This window comes from Ambystoma mexicanum, chromosome 5q, assembly GCF_040938575.1.
Source record: "Ambystoma mexicanum isolate Mex_15411 chromosome 5q, UKY_AmexF1_1, whole genome shotgun sequence".
Classification (NCBI taxonomy): domain Eukaryota; kingdom Metazoa; phylum Chordata; class Amphibia; order Caudata; family Ambystomatidae; genus Ambystoma; species Ambystoma mexicanum.
Genome location: NC_090933.1, coordinates 447,571,384 through 447,596,075, shown reverse-complemented (window position 1 = coordinate 447,596,075; position 24,692 = coordinate 447,571,384). Strand labels below are relative to the sequence as shown.

The 24,692-nt window shown below is 45.9% G+C and overlaps 1 protein-coding gene across 4 annotated transcripts in view; it reads left to right on the top strand.

Annotated features, from left to right (window-relative positions):
- The window catches only part of KCTD1 (potassium channel tetramerization domain containing 1), a 506,279-nt gene that overhangs the window by 465,450 nt on the left and 16,137 nt on the right, over nucleotides 1-24,692 (top strand). For all 4 annotated transcript variants that reach the window (XM_069620946.1, XM_069620947.1, XM_069620944.1 and 1 more), the window contains exon 3: nucleotides 6,176-6,320. In XM_069620946.1, coding sequence (XP_069477047.1) covers nucleotides 6,176-6,320 — 145 coding nt within the window. The remainder of the gene's footprint in view (nucleotides 1-6,175; nucleotides 6,321-24,692) is intronic.

Genomic DNA, 24,692 nt, shown 5'->3' with positions numbered 1-24,692 from the left:
AAGGATCTAGTAACAATTGACTGCCTTTTGGTTACAGAGACTATTTTATAAAGAAACTTTAAAGAATGTTTATCTCTGCAGCAAGAATTAGTAAAAATGTAAACAGTTCCCAGTTTCAAATCTAATTTTATGGGCTTTCTTTTAAAACTTGATAGAACTCCTTGCCGCATGGGGAACAGAAGTTATAAAATATGACAGATTGCAAGGAAAGTATTAATGTTGCTAACATAACATTTTGTACATACATTCCTGAAGATAATTTGCGTCTGTGTATAAAATTGTGGAATTTTGGGCCAAATCTTTCATGATTGAATATATTTTAGTCATTTTAAAGGGCGAAACAAGGTTGCACAGACTTGAGTATCGGACTGATACAAGCTGCACATAATATGTAACCTGTGTGTCTAATTTGCCAAGAGATTGAAAGTGTATAGATGTATGTTTTTTGGGGAAAATCAGATTTTCAGTCAAGGAAATGTGGGAATTTCGGGACATTGTAAAACTCACTCATAAACTTGACCTCAGTCCCTTGGAAATCCAATCAGTTGAGGGCAAGGTCGGAGATTAGCTCTCCTGCCCAATCCGAGTATTTTAGGGGTGTGCATAGTTAACCCTGCCCAGCCTCTACCTTGATGATGTCATTTTGCACTATAAATAAGGGTCCCTGACAAGACCCTACAGAGACACACTTCCTGATTTTCCTGTGCCGCGTCCTGTTCCTGTTTCATCTATCCAGACTCCAGATCCCAACTACAAGTCCAAGCATTGCTGATCCTGCTCCAGCAGGCCTCAAATTCTGAAAACCACTAAAATTCCCATTAACAAGTGGAAAACTGTGGTACTTCTGGCATCCTGATCCAGATTGGCTTGCTGCCACTCACTGCGTGCTGCTGCCATCCTGCTACCCTGATGACCTATATTATCCAGTACCCAGAATTGCCAGTCCAGAAGTGCTACCCTGTAACCAGTCCATGCCCAGCTGATCCTGCTCTGCTGATTTTGTGCGGCTGTCGTTTTAGACCAGATCCGTGTGGTGACCAGAACGCTGATTATCCAAAACCTAAAAAGTGAACTGCGAGTATCAATAGGAAACATAGAAAACCAAAGTATACCTTGCCTTGCCCTTAGTTCCCCTCTTAAGTCATCCTTTCCTTATAACTTGTAATATTGTCAGAATTATTCTTGAAACCCTGCCTTTGATTTCTTGTGCTAGCACCATCTCTGTAGTAATTCTGCCTTGTGTAAATCCTAAGCTATTAATCCTTTTTCGAGTGATCGGACTGGTTCCACCAGGGCGGGTGTTGGGGACCGAGGGTTGAATTCGCGAATCAACCCTGGAGCTTACTGTGTCCCTCTTTGGTATTCTAGCCTGAACGCTCTAGTGTAGATTAAAACTATTCTTGTCAAAACTGATTTCCTTTCCTTTTTCACCGCTTGCATTTTACTCAAAATGCACCTCACTAGATCTTGCATAACTCACTGAATTTACCAGCTAGAAACCTAATTTCACTTCCATATTGTACCTATGATCTATAGCTACACCCCAACACAAAAACCGCATTGCGATTTACAATATTTCACCCGTGTATTGAAAATTGTTTTGGTAATTTCAGGCTGGAATTGCAAAGGTTTGTAAACCTGTTTTAAAACCTGCCACTCATTTTCAAACTGTATGCTCTTGGTTATACATTGCTTGTGATTGTACTTCTAAATGGTTGCTGTAGTTAAGAATTGTATTTGTTTCAAGGTTTTTACACACATTCGTTCATTTATTCATCCATTTCCGAGTGTAATTTTTAGCATTGCCAGGGTTTGAAATCCGTTTTTCTCTCTTGTTTGGGGAGGGAAGGTCCAATTTCAATTCTGTTTTCCATTTGTCATTCCTGATTACCTGCTGTTTCTGTGTATCCATTTAGAATTGATTTGAGGTAACATTGTAGGGGGAAATTCGAACTCAAGTGCTAGCTTAACTAAAATCAAAATGTGCTCCTATTCCCTGGTGTTTTGTAGATGTGTCAATAGAAGGTTAAACTAAGTGCATTGCTTACATCCCTATTGTTCTTATCACCCCATTGGTGATTGCTGCCCCATATTAAAAATTGTATGACGTCTTTGAATTTTAAAATAAATAAATATTAAATTTTATCAACCAGTCTGGTTCATGGTCCATTGTGACCTGGGGTATTTGAAAAGGGGGTGTGATGTGAGTGGTGTACTATCTCAATATTGAATCTAATATAAGCATAAGCATTTCAATCGTGCGCTGCATACTAGGCCGAGATTAAGGTGTCCGTCGCCTGGTTGAAATCCTTAACACTGTTCCCAATGTTTAACCTTTTTCTGCCTCCACGCACTGAAGCTAACACCATACTCAGACTCCAGGTTAGTGGGGCACTATCAATATAGTATTTAAAGGGCTGGATCTGCCCAGTCTGTCTGTTTGAGAATGTCTGAGTTATGCTGTGCGCTTCAGTGGTTAGATGTCACACGCAATTATTCCTGAAACTCGAGTATAAGTTCCACAAGCAACAGTAAGGCCTGGAGCCTCTGAGGAGTGTGTGCTGGTGGCTGTCGTCTTCACCTTATCTTTACCTGTAACTGAAGACTTGAACGAGGAAATGTGTACCAATGTCAACCCTGCCTGCCTCCAATCTGCAACTAGCACCCTTCTTTTCCTTGCCCTGGATCATCGTTCCCAACGCTGATAACAAGGATAGGATGCATACCCAAGTGAGGCATCCCAACACTGGAGACAAACGTATCAAGAATCCCCCTGCAACAAGAAAAGGGTGAGAGATGGGGCAGCCAACATGGCATCCACCATCCCTCTGCAACAATTAAGACTTTGCTCATCTCGAGTACAACATCCTCCACAGGTCTTCAACATACTGCCATCAACGAGGGGTCTTCTTTTCATAGGCAACCCGCTCCTCGCCAGCCTCTGTGGAAACTAACTAAAAGGTAGCCTCTGGCCATACACCATCTGTCCTCTCTGAAAATGTGGCAAACTGGACTTTAGTCGGTCTGCATCCAACTCCTTCCGCTGGGCACACATGACCACAGCAAGGTATTACACCTTCCTAACACACCTTTAACATGCTTCAGTGACTCTGGCTCTTAATCCCTACTGTCAGTCATGCGACACAGCACCGTGCCTACTCCGAACCCCCCCTTCCTTAGCACAGGCCTGCTCTCTATTGCAGTCATCACACCAAGCCTCATAGACCTAAAGGGTGGGGTAAACGCTCTTTAACCACCATCCTCCTATTACCTTTCTCTCACAATGCAAGCCAAGTTCTGCCTTTGTTGCTTTTTGACTCCTGGCAGGCACCCCAGAAAGGGCCTTCACGCACTCTTGGTGTTGGCTTTTAACCGCCTTGGATACTGTGCGCAACTCCGGCCCCCATATCTCTCCAAACACCTCTCATGCTGGCTCCGACATTTTAAAAGATCCCGTTCTCTAACATGGATCTCTGAGAATACAGGCCATGTCACAAAGACACTCACCAGCACCCCTTCATCATGTGATTCATCACTCTCTTCTGGGTTTTCTTCTTCGCTTAATCTCGACGCCAGCCTGCTCTCGCCCGCATCAACAAAACACTCATCCTGACAGGCTTTGATTGCTAGGAGCATTTTCTCTAACTGGTTGCCTATTTGTGCCAGCCCATACCTATTTTTGACACCCTATTGAGGCTCACCTGTTCCTTATAGCAAACTGGCACCAGAATGCTTTTTGCATCCATCCAATTGGTAAGCTTCTGCGCAGCCATGCGAGAGAGTGCACCCAGGGAGTGGGCTTATCGGGTGCGCCTACAATATGGCTATACTCGATGCCCACTTGGCGCTGGTGTCCTCATAAATGTAGTGGTGTTAGGTCTCTTGCCTTTTGGCTGGGTTTCTGCCCTGCATGCTCTCTTGGTGGACAGAGCACCTTAGGTGGGTAGTCGATCCGAGCAGGCACATGTCATAATGGTCGAAGCAAGACATTTCCTAAGTATGTAACCTCAGTGTGCCACCTTGTACTTAACGCATCACCTGGTCACATTTCACAACTACTTGTGCATTATTTACTGGATTCCCACTTTTTTTTAGTGTTCCAAATCTGACAAGGATCCACTACCCGCAAACCTCTACATACAGCATGTACCCACCACGGCATTCCTACTGGAGTCAAAACCTCCTCCCCCACATTGGAGAGGAAGGATAGCTCAGGGGCAACGCGTTTGTCTTGGAAGCAAGACAACGCAGCTCAACACAGGTTTGAATCCCGATCCTGCGCCTTCTTAACGACCATTCAAGCACTACCCCTATTTTTACTGTCTCTAATATTACAGGGACCTGCAAGCATTAACACTCCCTTCCTGACAAGCCTGTCCTTACTGCTCCTCCGGACATGAGACTGCCTTCTCCCAACTCCCCTGTTACAGCCTTGCTTCAGGGACCCGCAAGCTATAGATCCCTCTTCCCGACGGCCTACCCAAAGAGCCAACCCTAATAGGACCTAATTGCTCCCAGCTATTTGGGATCTCTGTTCTCAGCCCTCCCACCCCAAGAGGGGCGCCGCTCAATTGTGTAAGCACCACATATCTTCTCCATTTTAACAGGGATTTCCACTTGTGGTCTCTCCGTAGGGTCTGCCCTCTGTGTATACAGTGAAGGGCTCTTTCTGTAGAGTACCTCATTTACAGAAACCCCCCTCGTTCACTTCTTTGGGTTCACCTGCAATCGATGGGGTCCCTTTATTTGCTGCACTACAGTGGTGTTCTCTACATAATTGGCAGTGATGGGATTGGGAGCTCTCCAGCTGTTGCAAGGAAAAGGACATGGGAGATGTGGTGTTTGTTATGGCCGTGAGCGATTCTTTAAAGCTAGACCATGCAAGTGGCAGCCGGTGTGGCGTAAATCCCAGTAGCATAAACTCTCCCACGGGTCATAAAGCCCAAAGCCTGCTGACACTTGTCTCTGTGTTGGCCTTCCACCACACACCAGGGGGCTTTTTGATCATTTTTGCAGCATTCTCATTTAACCTTTTGGAAGTCCAAAAGTTTGGGAGGGAATGGTTCTAACTAGGAAGGCACTGGGGCACAGTTTGTGGCAAGCAGCCAGGGATTCATCAACTGACAAACACTGCTCTCTAATGGGCACCGTAACTGTACAAGGAAGGGCAATCCCAGAAACTGCCTCCTCTTGGTTCCTGCAATTCAAGGAAGGAGAAATGGGGACACTTTTCTTCCACTTTGCTACAGCGCCATTTTTCCTGAACCTAAAAATGTCACACCTTCCAGAACCACTAACCCTCAGGAAAATGACCGGCCCATGCACCATTATTTCCTTCCATTGCCATTCCGGTAATTTAGACGGGAGCTGGAGTAGCGTATGTGGGAGCTGCCACTGAGCAAGGGGGCAATTGTGCAAAGTTAGGGGTATGGAATGAGGGGGGGCAGCAAAAAAAAGAGAAATAAGGATAATGGAGCTAAACTGGGACATGTGACCAACAACTGATTTTTCAAGTAACCCATCAAGCAAGTTCTCGAACATACCATGCTATTCCCTTCCTCCAACTCTTCAATCCTTGTTCAGACTTTACTGTTGATGCCTTCTCTCCTATTGACTATTGTCCTCCAATTGCCCCCAGCACTTGCAAACATAAAAGCAGTCTTGAGTTTCGGAAGCAGTTAACATTAGATGACAAAAATGGTTTTGACGGTGAGGCAGTGCATGTAGAGAAAATGCTGTTATTGTGGACTGGTTAGTTTTTAGCCAAAGTCCACATCTCTTCTCGGCTGACACGATTGTTAATGTATTGAGTTAGCATGTAGATTGTCATCCTTTTTGTCTGGTTTGTATTTGTCTTTAAATGTTAACATTAGCTGGCTTATTTCTGTGTCGGATAGGAATTTGTGACTGTCTAATTCCACAAATAGGCTGAAGAAAAATTTGGTAGATGGGTTGTCGGTCCATTCTATAATCTCCAAATAATAGCACCTGTTAACAAGATTACAACTCTTTCCATGTGTTGTATTTTTTTGCGCCAAAGATGGATGCATTCCCATGCCAAAATGTCTAATCACTCTCACTCATTGTTCTTATCAGTGCCATGAAGTAATTGCGAGCCTAATGACAAAGAATCGAACAGAAGGGGTTAATGACCTACATTGCTTTTCTTTTGCAGAATCTCCAGACTCTTTGATGGCACGGAACCAATTGTTTTGGACAGTCTCAAACAACATTATTTTATTGACCGAGATGGACAAATGTTTCGATATATCTTAAATTTCATGAGAACGTCAAAACTTCTACTTTCGGATGACTTCAAGGTAGGTTTTTCTTTTACAAACGTTTATTTTGAAAGTCGCACAAAAACTAAAGAATAACCATTTTTCACAGGCATTAAATGTTTGGTTTTGAAAGGATGTTGGTGCATTCTTATTGGGTACTTTTTATATTAACCCTTTTATAGTGAATGTCTCATGTCCACACTTTGTTTAGTATACATAAAATTCAAGTTGGACATATGTAATTCTATAATCAAGACGCGTCTAGATGGCATTCCTGAAGCGAGGATCACTGTAAGTGAATATCCTTGGAAAAAGCAGTGGTTACTTCACTTCAATGTATTATGTCAAATGTAGAATTCAACTCCTGTGTTCTATAATCTTTCCTTTATGGTATTCAGCATGGATCCTGCAAATCAATGGATCTGTATCGCAAACTGTTGTCAAACAAAGTCCATGGATGTCGCTACGATAAAATCCACAGATCGTACACTGATAAATAGGAGTCATGTAATCACTTCAAACGTGCATTATTGAAATAGCATAGTTTCCTGTTCAGGAACCCCAATGGATATGTTATAGCAACTCACTCTGACACCAACTATACACCAGCATTGACCTGGAAGACTGAGAAGAGATGGCTGTGAAAGGCCACACCCAGATTTATGACATGGAGGACTGCCAAGATGTTGTGGCCTCTGTAAGTAAGGCGAGTGGGGCAGGGGGTGAGTTCTGGCCAGCACTTTTAGGAGGGTGACCTTTAAGAGACAACCAATTGTCCCTCATCCAGTGCTGCACTGACCCCAAACACTCAAACATGCCCAATGCATTTCCATGGATATGGACCAAGTTCCGGCTGCCATTGGTGTAAAATTGACACTACAGATCAAACCCCTGCATTACCTTTACAAGAAGAAACTGAGTAGGAGCAGAGACTGGGTTCCTCCCTGCGAAGAAATCCTTACGCTAATTCCTCTTAAAATACAAAATACAAGCTAATGCAAAACCGTGAAGTCCCCTAGTTTTATCCAACCAGCAATTCGCGATGGCATGATACATTGTGTCCCGATGGAAGGTCAGATAAGTTTTAAAGACTTGTTTTAGTTAGCAGCCAACCTGGTGACTTCAGAGCTCTAAAGAGCATGATAGTTGCTGTAGTATTGCTCCTTGGTGCATTTTAAAGTGCAATTGTGCATAACATTGTAAATGAATGTTCTTCTTTATGTGACGTTTATCAGTAGAAAACAATTTAGAAGGGCCATTTGGTTGAGTAATTTTGTTTAACCATTTTCCCTAGGAATGCAGTTGAATTTCAATTCAAAATTATTTACCTCTAATACTGTATCATAAGTTGTATGGTTGCTATCATGGACTTATGTTTGCGGAATTGTTGGCAACTTTGCACCAACAAATTTACCAAAAACATGTAAAATAGACATGTAGTTCTTTTTAAAAAAAAATGTTTTACATTTATTTTATTTATTTGTATATGGTTAATATAAACCTTTTAACAAAATCCTTTAAAAACATATATATATATATATATATATATATATCAAAAATCAATACAATTTCATCAAATAAACATATTACAGTACATATCCTACATATCTAACGGGTATACACTAATATCCAAGTCCTACACATTCTCAGCCTGTCCACAATACCCTGTACATATATTGTCTGATTTTAATCTATTTTACAAACAATTTTTAGAAATGATAAAACTCTTAACTTTAATGATATTGAGTCACCATCTAACAAAGTTAACCAAAACTGGTGTCGTTGAATACCTTCTGTATTTACAAAGCCTTTATAATACTTTATCCTGTTGGCCAACAGTTCCGGACACAGCAATAATATTCAGTTTTCATAGGGTTTTTACATTGTCTACATATGCCATTTGTCCCTTCCCTTGGATTGCGAATGAAATGTATTTCATTTGTTGACATGACATTAAAGCTGAACCTCATAATCCTGATTTTCACCTTTCTACTGGGGTATTTTCTAAGATAGGTCTCCGTTGAGCCAGGAATATTTTGTGGGGATACCACTCGGGCATAAATCGGAGAGTCCAGTATCTCCAACCTATTCCTCTCCCAGTCCAAGCTTTTATTAATAATGTTTACCTTTGTCGGGTTCTTAGTATATCCGGAGAGAAACCCTGATTCTCAAGAATGACACCACACTCTTCCCTAAGATCCTTCATATAAGCATCCATATCATTTGTTCGCAACAATGCATATAATGTCCAATCACACACTTTCTTAGCAGGCATACTTTTCTCCATGCAACTATACTAACAATGGACTTCAGACCAATCTCAAAACTTATTACCTGCAACGGAACACTTTTAGGCAGAAAATGAAGGATAGATCACCAAATCACACTTTATATGACTTTAAATTCTGACTCCACTTCCTTGGCCAAAATTCCAGACAATAACAAATACGTGTTAGAACTTTGCTCCCATAAAATTCCCTACCAGTTGTGAAGGAGAATTTACAAAATTCCCGATCAATTTGCCTCATTTGGTTTATCATTCCCATTACTTTTGATTTTAAATAGTTTTTGTAGAATGTTTTTTTTTTAATCTTGCCAAAATTGGATAACCTACAAATTGCAAATTATCCTTTATTGCCAAGATAATGTTTTCCCAGGTCCACTTCAACTTTCGTACCTTATTCTCCTTGCCTTTGGCCAGTCTCATAATCGCTGTTTTTTGCAGGGTTTAGTTTTAATTCTTTTAAAAGCATGTACTCACCAACTGCTACAATAAGTCTTTGAAATCATACTGGCTTGAAGTCTGTCAACAAAAAATCGTCGGCATAAGCTGCCCAACTTAATTTTAATGCTCCAATTTTAGGAGAGGCCAGCGTTTTCTCATCTAAACCCTCTCCTACATCTGACATGTACAGATTGTATAACGTGGGTACCAGGGTGCCCCGTTGACGTATCCCTTTCATAGTTTTACATTCCTTTGATAGTAACCCTTCAGAGTTTAATCTGGTGTTCATTTTCAAGTCGAATGCATCACAATAACGCTTTGGCATTCTGAATTTATCTAGTTTTTTCCAAAGTAAATTCCTACTTACAATATCAAACGCCTTGCTTAGATTCATTGAGGCCATACATATTGCAGAGTTTGTTGAAGACCAGGCTAGTCTCTGGAGACAACTCACCAATAGCCCCCTGGAATACGTGCTCATATATTATTTCAGGAGCCCATCGGTCTATAATCAAGTATTTTATCACTTGAGCTCCATTCCTCTGTGTTCCAGCACAATTGAAGCGAACATTTTGGAATCCACATCCATTATTGAGATGGTTCCATAATTCATTGGGGACAGTCTTAAGCCCTCCTTGAACAATTGGATCATATAAGACCTTTTCCACAAATCCGGAATAATGTGTCCATTATATTTTTAAATTATATTTGATGAATCTTGGCCCAAAACCCCAAATTTTGTTTTAATATAATGTTGGTTAAATTATTGGGCCCAGCCGCTCTTGATGGGTTGGATTTTCTAATTTTCACTAAGATGTTATTCACAGAAATATCTGTTAACCACCATTGGTCCTGTTTTAAACTAACATTGCTTTCCAAGAAATTTAGATTTATGCATGTCCTCGAAATATTGAATCCAAATCTCCTCAGGGAATAGGATTACTTACGAGTGACCAGTGGTTTTCTTCTGTTTTATTTATTAGGTCCCAAAAGGTTCTTGAGGTTTTACTTTTCACACTTTCTAACATTCTTTCTCCATCTAATTGGTAGTCTTGCTCGAATTATAACCAGTTTTGATACCTCTGTTTTAATAACCATATTTTCTCTCCTATATTCATATCATTCCCCATTGTCTTTAAGATTTTTAGAATCTCTCTGTGCAAGACATTTTTTCTTGCCATTACCTCTATATTAGACACGTGGCTTCTTTTTATATTAGTTTGTATCATTTTGCCCCCTTCGGGATTCAGTTACCCAAAAAAATGGCTCTAGATATTCTGGAAGATCCTGTTTTATCAGTTTCTCTTGCAAAGGGCTAGAATCGAATTCCCTCGCCATGGTTGTTTCAAATTGACTCACTTTCTTAGCGGACCATCTTAATCGATTTCCACTATTGTTAACCCTTAATTCCCTCAGATTAATATCTGAGGATACTATATTTGGCACCCACTTAAACTGCACACATAGTTGCACATGATGATTTCATAGTTCAGTACCTTACAGTAAAGATTACTTGACACAAGTATGTAATCTATCTCTGAGGAGAGGCCGCTTGGCACCCATGTGGGGGCGTCGTTCTGCAAGAGAATCAACCCCCCAGGTTTCTGCAAAATTAAGCCAGATACCCCTTCTGCTGTTTTCCTTCCTACCTCTCGTGACCTGTGCATAATCCTTTATAAGAAAGTTCATTCTATCTATATTTTTAATATTACAGCTTGCATTAAGATCTCATGCCATGATCGTATCTCCTCCTTCATGCAAGTTATACCATTCTTCAATTGTTTTGATTCAGCTTGCCAATAACTATTTCCAAATTAAGATTGAGTCCAATACACTAAGAAGATTGCAAATGTTCTGTTAACCCCTTCACTTCAACCCCTGTTCCCAGAATGTTATCCATTATCCTTCATTCTTCAATTCTTTTTATTTCCCACCCATTTTTTAATGCTGTTGTTAGCCCACCCTTTGGCCTTCCCTTCGCCCCCTGCACAGCACATATACTTATCATGTCAAATCCATCCCAAATTAGTTTTGATATTACCCGGGTTTCTTGAAGAAATATTACATAATTTTCTTTAATTTCCATACAAACTTTTCTTTTAGTAAGCAATTGCCTATGCCCCCTGGTGTTCCAAATAAGGAGCGTCAAGGTACTATTATTTTTAAAGTGGTTGATTCAAGGATTTCAATTGTGCTATCGATTCTTAGTGCGAGTGCCAGCCACCACCAATTGGGAGTTTCAGCACTTGGCGGCCTTTGTTTCCAATCGTCCTCCTTTCACTCTACCCATCTCTTCATACTGAGTCCTCCTTCTCCCTGCTTTGCTCTTGCTTATATTTCTTGTTGTATACCAAAATATCATATCCATATTTTTGCAAACTAAGTGCTTCATTCAATATTATGTTCCTTATCAAGGGAGATTGGATGATTAATCTCACATAATCAAAACCTTGCAGATAGATAAAATCCACCAGTTGGATATCCACAAATGTAATCAGTCTTTAGGCAGGGATTTAATCAAAAAGTGCCAGGATACCCATCCTGTGCAAAGAATTAGGCCCACCCTCATCAAATAGGTAGTTCAAGATTAAACTAGGAGCATCCGGTTGTTTAGGAGATTTTAGTTTGATTATTAATTCACTAACCTCCTTCTCTCCTACTCTAGACAATCTTTTCCCCTTCTCGTTAGCCCATCCATCTTCAGACTGGTTAAGATTTTCTGCCTGAACCCTACACTCATTATCACTTGCTTGCTCACATCTCCTTCCCGGCTCGCCACACCCCTCCTTTTTTTCCCCTGCTGATTCCTGGACTTTTTTCCTTCAATATATCTCTCACAATATTTCTTACCTCTATTCGGACAAAATTAGACCTTTCTTTATACAGTCCCCCTCTTGTACCAGGGCTGCTTCCAGGTTGATTCCCCTTCTCTGTCATCTTCCCCCTGTACTGTTATAGGTCTCTTTAATCCCTTCACACTCGTATTTTGCGCCCCTCCTTTTTGGCCCTTTTCCACATCCCAAATACTTTCATAACTCATATGTTACAAGTAATGTGGCCTAGGCTGAAGATGTAAAGACTGATTAAATATTCCAAAAAGTAGTTTCCCTTCATCTACCTTTTTTCCCCCCATAGGTCACTGTTTTTTTTTCTGTTTTATTACGTCTACAAGTCTCCTTCGCCCTCGAGTATTTGTTTTGTTTAAATGTATCCTTTGTTATTCTCAATTGAATCACTTTCGTTTATCTCTCCTCTTGGCTTTCTCCTAAAGATCTCTCTTCTTCCTACTCCTCCAATATTGCCTGCTCAAACATTTAGGCCCTTTCCAGTAGGCCGCAAAAACCTACGAGCGGAGACCTTTACATTCTTCAATTTAGCTGCCTTCAGTTCTCTCATACTCCTATGTCACCTCCTCTTTCCTCCATACTGCATGGGTGTGCCTTGCTAAAAACGGGAGACAGAACCTTTTTCACCAGAAAAAACCTTCTTCCCCTTTAAATTTAGAGGTGTGCAGGCGTGCGGCCCTGGGAGCATACGCTCCCCTGACTCCGCCCACCAACGCCACTCCACAGTCCCCATTTCCGGGGTCGACGGGAACGGACTGCTTTAACCAGCGCTCGTGGATTTGGCTTCGTCCTTGTAATACCACGCACTCCTCCCTGGATACTTTCTTCTGTTTTTTGGTCTTTATTAGGTACTCGGTCCTCTGGTGCCACACTCCTCCCCAGTGCATGTCGACGTTGCGGGCTTCAGCAGGTGCCCAGCCTGCGAAGGGCTCTTCCCTACGTCCGACCACCAAGCACTTTGACTCCGATCGCAGCTGGGAAGGTGGTACCATGTGTGACATACTTACACCACACGCAATGGAGAACAGGTTGGCTCGGTGGACGGAGCTCTTCGAGAAGTCTCCTCCAGATGACTTGAAGGACTTAGTCAGACACAAGTCGAGGCCCAAGGTAGGGCTGCTTTTTTCTATCGTAGCCCGCAAGGGCAACTCTTTCCCAAGGAAACGTCTGAGCAGGAGGGGCCAGTCAGGTTCTCGCACCAGCACAGGTACCGAGGCTGCTTCAGCCACCGGCCGCCAGGCCGAGGGGTTGTTAGATCCTTCCATGGACAGTGCTGAGGGACCGCAAGGTTCTTTTACTATGGGTCCAACCGAGGGGCTACGCCCTTGTATGGACAGATGTCTGAGGGGGCACCTATACGCAGCACTGCCAGCGACTGAGCCAAGGGCAATACGCCTACTAGGCCCCGTCCTGAGGTGCAGGGTAGGTCTCGTGCTCCACCACCAAGTGTCCTGGAGGAGGACGGGCCCAGTGAGGCAAGCAGCACAACTTTGGCATGCAGCCCAACAAAATGGCCGCTCGTCTGATACCGCCCCTTGGTGCGGAGCATGTGGGAAAACGAGTTTCAAGGTGGAACTGGTCTGAACCAGGTACGTGGCCTAAAGCTTATCCAACAACATTGCAGGGCAGATTTACCCTGCAACCGGCAAGCCAGAGTACGCACGGGCCCCAGCATCCATCTGCTACCCCGTTAGAACCACTTACCAACCCACCGGCCTGTGAGGACAGGTTTTTTAAAAAGTTACTCTCATGAGATCTCCTCAGATGGGGGCCATCCTTCAGGATGTGATCAGGTACATGCTCCCTCCAGCCCCTCTGCCTGCGCCTCTAGTCATTCCTCCTGTGGCTCCAGCGCCGCAGGCCCCCGTGCAGCCCCTGCTGCCCTTGCCGGGTCCTTCGATTCTGGCTCCCTTGCCTCCCACAGTTCAGGTGGTTCCATACCAGCCACCGGCTCCGGGTGCTACACAGCAGTGCCCAGCACTCCTGCACCCGCTCTGGACCAACCAAACACCCTGGTGGACACAGATGAGGATTTGGGCCCGACACGCCGTCTTCAGCCAAGGTCTTCCACGACGGGCTCTCTGGATCGGCGGAATATTTGGGGCTTCCCCAGCCTGAGGTCGAACAACCAGAGGCGGGGGTCTTGGCCGAGGTCCTCACTCTACGCCCTGCGACTAGAATAGGGATCCCGATGCAAAAGGACGTTGTAGCCTTGGCCAAAAAAGGGATGGCTTAAACCCTGTTTGGCCCAGCCTCTCAATCGACACCAAGTTTAGGCATTGGAGGAGGATCCACTCTTGCTGTCGGCACACCCTGAACTGCACTCTCCGGTGATCGCTGCAGCGTCACTCTACTCCAAGCCTCAGTCGTCCTCGGCCACCTCGTCCTCGGCGCTTCTAGGCAAGGAGGAGAAGATCTTGGAGGCTTACGGAAAGAAGGTTTATTCCAACGCCTCTCTGCAACTTCCTCAATCCAACGCAGACCGGCATGCTGGCAGCAGTTCACCAGAGGCTTTGGCGGGAAATAGCTGACTTCTTCCCAGAACTTCCAGTGCCGAGCCAAGCATGTTTGAAGGTGGGCCTGGAAGAAGCTAAATTGGTGGTGCACGACAGAGTCCACTGTTGCACACATTGACACCTCAGGCCATGCCATCTGCATTGCCACAGACATTAGGACTGCCTGGCTACCAAGTTCAACCCGGACGTCCAGGAACGCATATTGGACCTGCCATTCGAGGTTGGCGACCTCATTCATTCCACCACCGATGAGAAGCTGTATGAAAATAAAAACGGTTCCCAAACTGCAAAGTCTTTATCCTCATGAAGGCCATGCCCAAGGCATGCACCCAGTCGCATCAATGCTCCGACAAGGAGCAGGCTTTCCGCGGGTTCCGAGGCTTCCAAGAACAGAGGTTGAGACAGCCTGACCATTCTCAGAGTCTGCACCATCGCAAACAGAAAAGGGGGAGCAAGGGCTTCTTTCAGTCCCCCTCCTCCGCGGGAAAGAAGGCATGACGTGCCCCTTCAAGTCCACGTGTCTCCAGTGGGTGGCAGGCTTGCCCTTCACGCGCAGTCTTGGCGTCAAAAGTTTGCGGATCCCTGCATCCTATCCGTAGTGTCCATGGATCATGGCCTACAGATTCCTTCCTCTCCTCTCTCCTCCCCTCCCACAGATTTATTTACATTTTTAAAGCGCTCACACAGCCCGCTGGCATCGAGGCGCTGTTACAGGAATTGTGTTAGTTGTGTAATAATTTTTTTTGTTCTGTTTTAGTTGCATATTTATAACACGCTTAAACACCAGAGGGGTCTAAGCGCGGACCCGGGGATCGAACCTGTGTTGCTTTGTGTCGCCTTGCTTCCAAGGTGAACACACTGCAGCTGAGCTATCCTCCTGGGACATTGGGACAACAAATCTGTTGGCGGAAATGTGTTTGCAATTAGAGTGCCAGGCAGTGGAGGAAGTGCCAGCCTCTCAGCGAGGTATGGGCTTCTACTCCAGGATTTTTTCGCCATACAAAAGAACCACACTGTCCTGAGAGTTGTGTTGGACCTTTCAGAATCTCTCCCTTCCTCTTCAAAAATTCAAGATGGTTACGGCAGCGCTTATTGCGGAGATTGGATGTGCTCCCTGGTTCTGAAGGAGGCATTTCTACACGTCCCAGTTTGGCAGCCTCATCAGTCCTTTCTGCAGTTCAGGATCATGGGCTTCCATTTCCAGTCCAAGGTTCTACCCTTCAGCCTCAACTCTGCCCTTTGGGTCTTAACCAGGCTTATGAATGCAGTTGCAGCTCTTCTCAGGGCACAGGGTCACCATGTATACCCATACCTGGACGACTGGCTCATCAGGGCGAGATCCCCAAAGGTGGTTCACCACACTTCCTCCGCCCTTATGATCACACTCCACGAGTTAGGATTTTCGATCAACCCCAAAGTCTCCGCTGCAGCCTACACAGAGCATGACCTTTCTAGGCCTCATCTGGGACATGAGCTCTGATAGTTTTTCCCTTGGAGGACAAGAGGGCCACAGGTCATTTTCTTAGCAGAGAGGTGACCTCAGCCTGGTTGTACCAGCACCTCTTGGGTATCATGGCAGTGTTCCTACTGGGTGTACCTCACACAAGACTCCAGATGAGGAGATTGCAGCTGCACTTCGCAGGCTCATGGAATCGAGAGTGGGGCTTGTCAGCATTCCTCCCTTTCTCCACTAGGACCTTGTCTGATGGTACACAGACTGCAACCTGCAGACGGGCAAGCCCTTCCAGCAGTCAGGACCTCAAGTCACCATCACCACATATTCCTCCCTGGAAGGCTGGGGCGCTACCCTGGACAACCACAGCGTCCATGCAGTCTGGTCCCTCCAGGAGCAGGAGTCCCATGTCAACTGGCTGGAGCTGAAAGCTATCTGGCTTGCTCATGGCCTTCCTGCCGCTTATCTGCAGCAAAGTGGCACTCATTCAAACTGACAACTCCACCAACATGTATTACATCAACAAGCAGGGTTCCACCAGGTCCCCCCTCTGTGCAGGCTAGTTTTCAGCATGTGGGAGTGGGCCCTGGAGAACATCTACTTGACTGCTATCCACCTCCCGGGGGAGTCCAACCTGGAGACAGACAGGCTCAGCAGGCTGGGAGCGGACGATTACGAATGGCAATTTAACGATCAGGTCCTGCTGGGGATCTTCAGCAAATGGGGGCATCCTCGGGTGGATCTCTTTACCACCTGGTTCAACAGGAAGTGCCCGCAGTTCGCGTCTTGGCAGGGGCAGGGCCCCCGGCTCCCTGGGCGACGCTTTCCAGATACAGTGGAACAGCATATGATTTTCCTCTCGCTCCCCCTGGTCCACAGGGTCGTCTGCAAAATAAGAGACTCGTGTCACCTCAGTATCATTCTGATAGCTCTATGGTGGCCAGCGAGACCATGGTTCTCGGAGCTGCTCAGCCTCTCGGGCAGGACTCCCATTCACCTGCCACTGGGCCCGGCTCACCTTCTATCGCAACAGGGGGCGAGGGTCATCCACCCCGCCCTGCAGAAGTTAGACCTCACAGCGTGGTTCCTGAGCAGGTTACACTAAAACATCTGGGGCTGGCACAGGCTAACCTAGACCTCATTCAGGGTGCTAGGAGCGATGCTACTAGGAGCCAGTACAAAAGTAAATGGTCTAGGTTCTGGCACTGGGCCGACTCTAAAGGGATTGACCCGCTTACATGCACGTTGGCGACATACTATCCTTCTCTGCACACTCAGGGGTGCAGATAGACACATTTTTCTGAAATTTTATTTGAACAGGACAAAGAGCTTCCGCAGGTCAGATGCTCTGTCACCTTCTGTGGAGTAAAGGCTGTGGTATCGGGCTTCCATGGCCTCTATAGCAAGGTGGATGGTTTCAGCCGTTAAGGAGGCCTATGAAGGGCAGCACAAACCCCTTCCAGCTAACATGCATGCCCACACTGTCGGAGCCAAGGCCACGGCGGTTGCATTCCAGAGACCCGTCCCGTGGCAGGTCATCGGCACACGCCTTCGGCCTTCTGCAAGCACTACTGTCTTGATGCCAGCTCTAGGTCAGACGCGGCTTGCGGGCAGCGGCTTAAGGAACTTGTTTTCTTAAGGAGGTTCACCTCTCCACCATGGGGCTACATTCAGTTGTAATCGCCCATGCAGTATGGAGGAAAGGGGACGGGACATAGGAGTAATTAAAAGTTACTCACCTTAGTGACTAATGTACTCCTAGTCCATAGTCCCCTTTCCTCAATACGTCCCACCATCCTCCTCCCCCCCACCTAATAAAACTGGTGTCATTGGCAATGTTAATATTGTCGACGCGTCAATGGGGACTGAGTGGTGGTGCTGGTGGACGGAGTCAGGGGAGCGCATGCTCCCAGTGCCGCACCCCTGCGCGCCTCTAAATTTAAAGGGGAACATTTTTTCTGGTCCTAGCAAGGGACGCCCATGCAATATGGAGGAAAGGGGACTATGGATTTAGGAGTACGTTAGTCACTACGGTGAGTAACTTATAGTTTTTTTGTTTATTTTTTGAGACTACAATTCGTAGAGGTTCCTCCTCTTCCCTTTCTTTCATTCTCTCATCCAATTCCTCATCCTTCACCACAGTCGCACCCCCTCACCTCCCACTCCTAATTCCATTTCTAAGTCGGAGCCTCTTTCTTTTACATTTTCCCTCCCAGTACCGTTTCTCTTAACCTCTTTTGCCGTACTAATTAGTTTTACCACTTGATCTATTATAGCAAGTCTCTCTATAATATGTATTGGGCAGCTAGATTGTTCCTTTAATTCCTTCTTTACCCATGATGTCATTTCCAGTAATATCAACTTTCTATCAGAAGTACCGTTGCTAAGTTCCTGTACTTCCTCTTCCTTGTCTTCTTCCTCTCCCTCCCCCAATTCAATAGATTTTAACTTCCTTGCCAGTTGAGCTATTACTCCTTTTGAAAAATGGGAGGGGTATCCAAACGTTATCCTGTTAATCCCTCACCACCCTACCTTCTCTCTGTTCTTCATTTTCATTCGTACACTCCTCGGTCTGCTCCCCCTCATCTTCATATAATGATTGACACCATCACATACAGCCCCTCCTCTTCTGTATCCAACATTGCTTCAACCATTAGAGCATCAGTGCACTCCACTCCCCCTTCCCCCCCACCCTACCACCCATCTAGTTAGTCTGCCACAGATTCCAAACCAGGAGATTGAGGCGTGGCAGAGCTAATGCTCTTGCCAACATGCTCCTCCTGGTTGTAAATACCAGGGGAGCCAACACTGTATCCTTCCGTGTGATGATAGGTTTCTTCTTCATACCTTTTCACCTTCTAGTATCTAGTCCCCCATCTTTGCCACACTTCTTAATATACACTTTACAATGACCCCCTCTGAAGAGATGTCTTTCAATTTTAAACACCCCTCCACACGCAGTGAATCGATTCCATGATCTTTTCATTCTTTTCAACAGTGCAATTTTCGGTCAATGCCCCTATTGGATCCCTTCGGCTTTACCACATGGTTATACAATTAATGCATCCTGGCCGTTCAGACCTTTCATTTCCTTCATTCCCCTTGAAGATGCCCGCCTCTCTCCTCGTACACCTGAGACCCTGACCTCTGTGTTAGATACCAATATTGAATCCAGTAACAAACTGTTCCTACTATGCCAACAAATCAAAATTTGCAGAATATACTTGTTATCCACACACTAGCCAGCGATACTGATCCAAGATCATTCCATCTACAAGAATTAACACATATCGACTCATTTACTGCGCAACTGCTCACAAGTGAGTGTGATACTCGGAACCTGTCACAATTGCAGAAGACTGTTTTTCAAAATATATAGAAATTGAGGCAAGAGCCTGTTAGCTCGCAGAGACATGACGTTATTAATCAACAATGCGTCTCTCCACCACTATCCCTTACATGCAATTTGACATAGTTCCATAGTTTCCTACCAATTCTCCTGTGTACTTTCGGATTGCCGATCTTGCTGCGAGTTGCGACGTTCTTGTCATCCACCCAATTGCAGTATTATTGTCCTTGTTCCGCAAGATAACTTAAAAAAAGAAAACAATGTTTACGTAAGCGGAGCTGGCCAACCGCCACAGCCGAACAGCCCAACAGGCGCTTCTTGGGCACTTCTCTGGTGTGTACGCCCATGCTTTTTCATGGCTGTGGCTGCAGAGTTGTGGGAAGGGGTTCAGCCTGTGTAGTGAAAACAATACAAAAGCAGGTGACAAATGTTGAATATTTCCAACAGAGTCAGAGTTGCTTTAAACCATTTCAAGTTGAAAATAGTAAGTTACTTCAATGTAGGAGCACATCATAGGGTTTGCTAAAACTGCAGTCATCTACGCATTACTCGGCAGGGTCGGCGAGGACAGTGGAATTTCCAGCAGAGCTTGCAGCCAAACGGGCACTTCTCGGGTGCGCGCGCCCGTGCTTTTTTTATGGCTGTGGCTGCGGTTGTGGGAGGGGCTTCAGCTATAGGGTTTGCTAAAACTGCAGTGACCCACGCATTACTCGGCAAGGACAGCGGAACTTCCAGCCAAACGGGCACTTCCTTGCATTATGATTGCAAGAATGTTTTCAGTATTTCTATTTCACTACAGTCATGGATTTTACCATTCAGAATAGGATTCTTTTAAAGCATATTAATGAAAGCGTGTTACACCCCTGCACACCGGTAAAGCATATTCATGTAGCACTTATTTAACAGGAAATTGCAAACCTATTTCAGTTTGAAAGCTAACAATAGGAAATACTGTAAAAGCATGCAGATTAAATGTGATTTAATGAACATGAAAGTTGATACAACCAATAGACCCTGCCTGACCAATTTTCAAATGTGATTTAAAGAGATATTACAAAGGTCACTGAAGTAAGCAGGGACAGCAATGGTATAATTTCATCAAATGAACATTCTAAAATGCAAAAGAGAAGCGAACAATGCAATGGACAAAGCGATAATAAGAAAGACAGGTGGAACTAATTTTGTGCAATCAGGGCTGCAGGCAAGAGTTTGAAGTGGTAGTAGTGCTCCCTATTTTTTTGAAATTGCAAGTAAAATGATTTTGTGCAGAAAAAAAGGATTCCCGTTACTAATTTGTCTATTTTGTAAAAGTATATTTTATCTGTAAAATGGATCTGTACTTGCACCTTGTAATTTATGCAGATTAAGATGCACAGTTACATTATAGTTGTTGAGGCTAGTCACCAATTTGGTACCACTGACCCACATAAATGATATGGTGTACAACTTGTAAACTTACATTCACCTTGCAGAACTATCTTGGCATTGGATCAGGTAATTTAACGATAAGAAAGGGTTAAACGGATCCACGGTTTTAACTAGGGAATACATGGGTCATCAGCTTCTGTCCAAATTGAAGATGGTTTGATCAGTCTCAGTCTCATAAAGATCGCATTTGAGACTGTCAGCCTGGGTTGAAAAGACTGGCATCCACATTTGTTCAACTTGTAGTTGGGGAACAACTAACCGACCAGGCAAGTTGTGTAGCTGTGAGTGGAAGCAAGAGGCCGACTCCTGTTTTTCTATTGCCTATTTTTTGTCGACAACATTTTACTCCCTATTTTTTTCCCTGGGATGTGTCTGTTTGTAGGGAGTGATGATGTGCCACTTACCTGTAAGACTGTGTGTAGCAATATTAGGGAAAATAAACTGCACATATCAAAGCAGCACAAGCCATATAAAACCGGGAAGAGAACGAAAAGTAATGCAAGCTGCTACCGTAGAGGATTTCTATAAGAATTCGGGCTACAGCATAGGAAAGGGGTTGTTTTAAGAGCACTTTTAACATGTAGTGTGCCCTGGAAGGAAGTGTAGGTGAAAGATGCTGCTCTCCTTCAGTTATTTCTAGTGTGCATATTTGCACTTAACTGTGCCCCTTCTCTGGTCTGTTTCAATGCTGAACCAACACCCTTTCCTTCTCTAGGCAGTCAGAAGAGTAGCGTGGGTTTTCATCAAAGAATGCTAGCGCGTGTCCTTGCTTCCTCCCTCCCTGTACTCCCAAATATAGAAGAGTGGCTATTCCGGCCATGACCAACAGTCTGTCTGTAATCCTGCTCCCTCTGTAGGTATGGCAGCCGTGGAATAGGATCTATGAGGCTTTGACTTTGATTTTTTTTTTTTTGCTGAATGGCAACTTCCCCGAATTTCTTTGTCGTTTAAAAAAATCTAATCTTTTTTTGGCCGCAGAAAAAGGCGGAGACCATCTGCCACTTTCCACCCCACCCCTCCATACCTTGCCCATACTTATCATCCAGCTGTGGTTAAAAAAAAGAGGCACAAAATGGAAGGTGGCCGCGTGACACCGGAGCGCCACACCCCACCAGCACGAACAGCGCCCCCCAGGTAAGCGGAAGAGAGGTGAAATCAGGCAGAGAAGTTCCCTGCAACAGCGAAAAAGCAACAGAGCCCGAGTGAGGGACAGCCAGCAGACCGCCAACAGCATTCCTGGCCGCGTGGCAGAGAAAGACTGGAGGGAGGACCCGGCACCCCGCTGAAGCTGAGGTGTAAGGCCACTAAACGGCATCCCTGGCCGCGGAGCAGAGAGGCCGTGCCAGAGGGAGAACCCAGTTTTAGGGAGTGAAGGGGCTGGACCAGAGGGAAGAACCGGCGCCTCACCTCAGCGGAGGTGCAGTAAGCAGCTAATCCCCCGACTCGGAAGAGGAGGAACTGGGGGATGCTGCAGCGCAGGCCGTAGCTGCAGCCAAGGAAGCAGGGTGCCCGGTCTGGCGAGCGGTGAAAGCATAATATGTAGTAGCAGACAGACGGCACTGAGGTGGTGATCACAGGCGCAGGACAGCAGGTGAGGAAGCAGGGCCCCTGGGCTGGCAAGCAGTGAGAGTGCAACACGCACCAACAGATCTGGACAACCCCTGGTCCTGAGGTGGTGATCGCAGGTACATGACAGTATCCAAGGAAGCAGGGTACCCGGGCGGGCAGGCGGTAAGAGTGCAATACGCATCAACACACAGACGACTCCGGGCCGTGAGGTGATGGACACAGATGTACGACGTATAGTGCACTAGCACGGCAAGAGAACGCTGTAAGTGATGGGACACAGAGGCAAGCCCGGGCCAAAAGAGGTGGAAGGACCGTACACCTGTGCTCTACACTGACCTGGGGTGGGAGAGAAGCAGCGAAGCAACTGCAGCGGAACGGGCGATACCTGAGGTGAGACCCAGCGAATCATCAGAAGACAGTGGAAGGTGAGGAGGAGACCCATTGCCCTTGCTCCGGGGGGTAGCCCTGAGGATAGAGGACTGGGCACCCTGCCCGAAGCAAGCTGGACGATGTGGAAAACCAGGAGAGGAGGAACAACCTGAGGATATAGGGACTCCCAGGACGGGACTGCGAGTCCCCATGGACTTACGCAACCGGGGGTGGACCGGGAGGGGTTGCTTGCAAAGATGCGCTATAAGTTGCAGAAGCTGCATACACTCCTGATTGGGGAAGTTTAAAAAACAACTGTTATGCCAAACCGCATTATTACGAAAGAGGCGATTGAGTAGGGACCCTGCTAGCCAACAGAGTAAAGAGCGAAAGGTGGAGAGCTGAGTGGCATGCGGACAGGCACCGGCGGGTGAGGAGGGGAGGGGGGTTCCTGGTAGGGCAAGGACATCACTGAATGCTTTTCTCAGTTCTATGAGGGCCTCTATGAGCAGCCCCTGGTAGAAAAAGGGCGGGCTATACAGGAATACCCGGGGAGGCTCCCAGTGCCAAGAATGACCGATTGAGAAAGTGGGGGGGCTACTCTAGAGGCGGAGATTACTGGGAAGGAATTGTCTGAGATCATAACCCACCTAAAGTCGTGGAAGGCACCCGAGGAAGATGGCTACACCTCAGCTTTCTACAAACAGTACAAGGAACTGCTAGCGAAACCCATTGCCAACCTATTTAACTCAATCCAAACTCTGGTGGCTATGCCCCCCTTTCTGGAGGCACTTATCGCACTTCTACCCAAGCAAGGCAAAGATCCGATGTATTGTGGTTTATACCTCCCCATCTCTTTGTTGAATGCTTATGCCAAGATATTCGCTAGGGTACTGGCATCACGGTTGGAGGTACTCATTGGTTGGTGCATGCTTACCAGTCAGCATTTATTGGACTGGGTGAACTGGGCATTCATGAGGGGGGTACTGGGGAAGATTGGTATGGGGGGGCTAAGTGGATGGGGTGGAGTGAGGCCCTGTATTAGGCACCGTGGGCAAGGGTGGTGGTTAACGGAGGGATCTCAAGGGCGATACAAGGAGAACAAGACAGGGATGCTCCCTTTACCCCCTGCTATATGCACTAGGGATGGCACCCTGGGCAATAGAGGTAAGGAATAACCCCGAAGTGAGGGGAGTATGGTTAGTGGGAATAGAGTATAAAGTGGGCATCTTTGCGGATGATGCACTCCTCTTTGTCACAGAACGAGGAACATCGGTCCCCACGCTCCTCCAGGGTCTCCGAATATATGGAGAACTATCGGGGCACACGGTCAACCTCGAAGTTGGTAGTGTTCCGGGTTGGGACCGGGATGGGGGAAGATGGAGACCTCCTGAAAGACATGGGGTTTAAGCTACAAAAAGAGGGATTCAGATACCTGGAAGTGGAAGTCACGAGGGGAATGACAGATCTTTTTGACAAAAACTACATCCCACTTTGGGACAAGATTTAGCTAGACCTGCATCGGTGTGAGGGTGCGGGCGGGGGGGGGGCCCTCTCACTCTGCTGGGCAGCCTGTCTCAATTGTATTAAGATGACAATCCTCCCCAAGTTTCTATTCTTATTCCAAATGCTCCCAATAGTGGTCCCATCCCCTTCTTGGCCAAGATTTAGAGGGCACTGATAAGTTTCCTGTGAGCGGGTGTGTGACCAAGGGTGGCATACAGAACACTTGTTTAATCCGGGAACGAGGGGGGAGTGGGTCTTCCTGATCTGGTGGCATACTATAAAGCGGCACGATTGCGGATCATGGTTTACCACACAACACAGAAATGCAATGGGTCCACAAGGAGAACCAGGCCCTGACGCCGGTCATGCTGGGAGGAAGGTTCTGGGTCCTGCAAAGAGATATGCCCTAAAGGGTGCTGACACACCCGATTCTGGCAGTATTTTGGTCAGTATGGAGGGAGGGGGGAGGCACCGATGGCTCTCTTCGTGGCCTTCGCCACTCAGTTGTATGTGGGTGCCGCCCCTGCACGATGAGATTGCTGACTCCGGGTGCTATCAGGTCTGGTATGAGGCGGGACTATGGGAGGGTGGCGAGTTCCTACCTCTGGCCAGGCTAGAGGATTATCTGGGATTAGGAAAGCTTTTGTTCT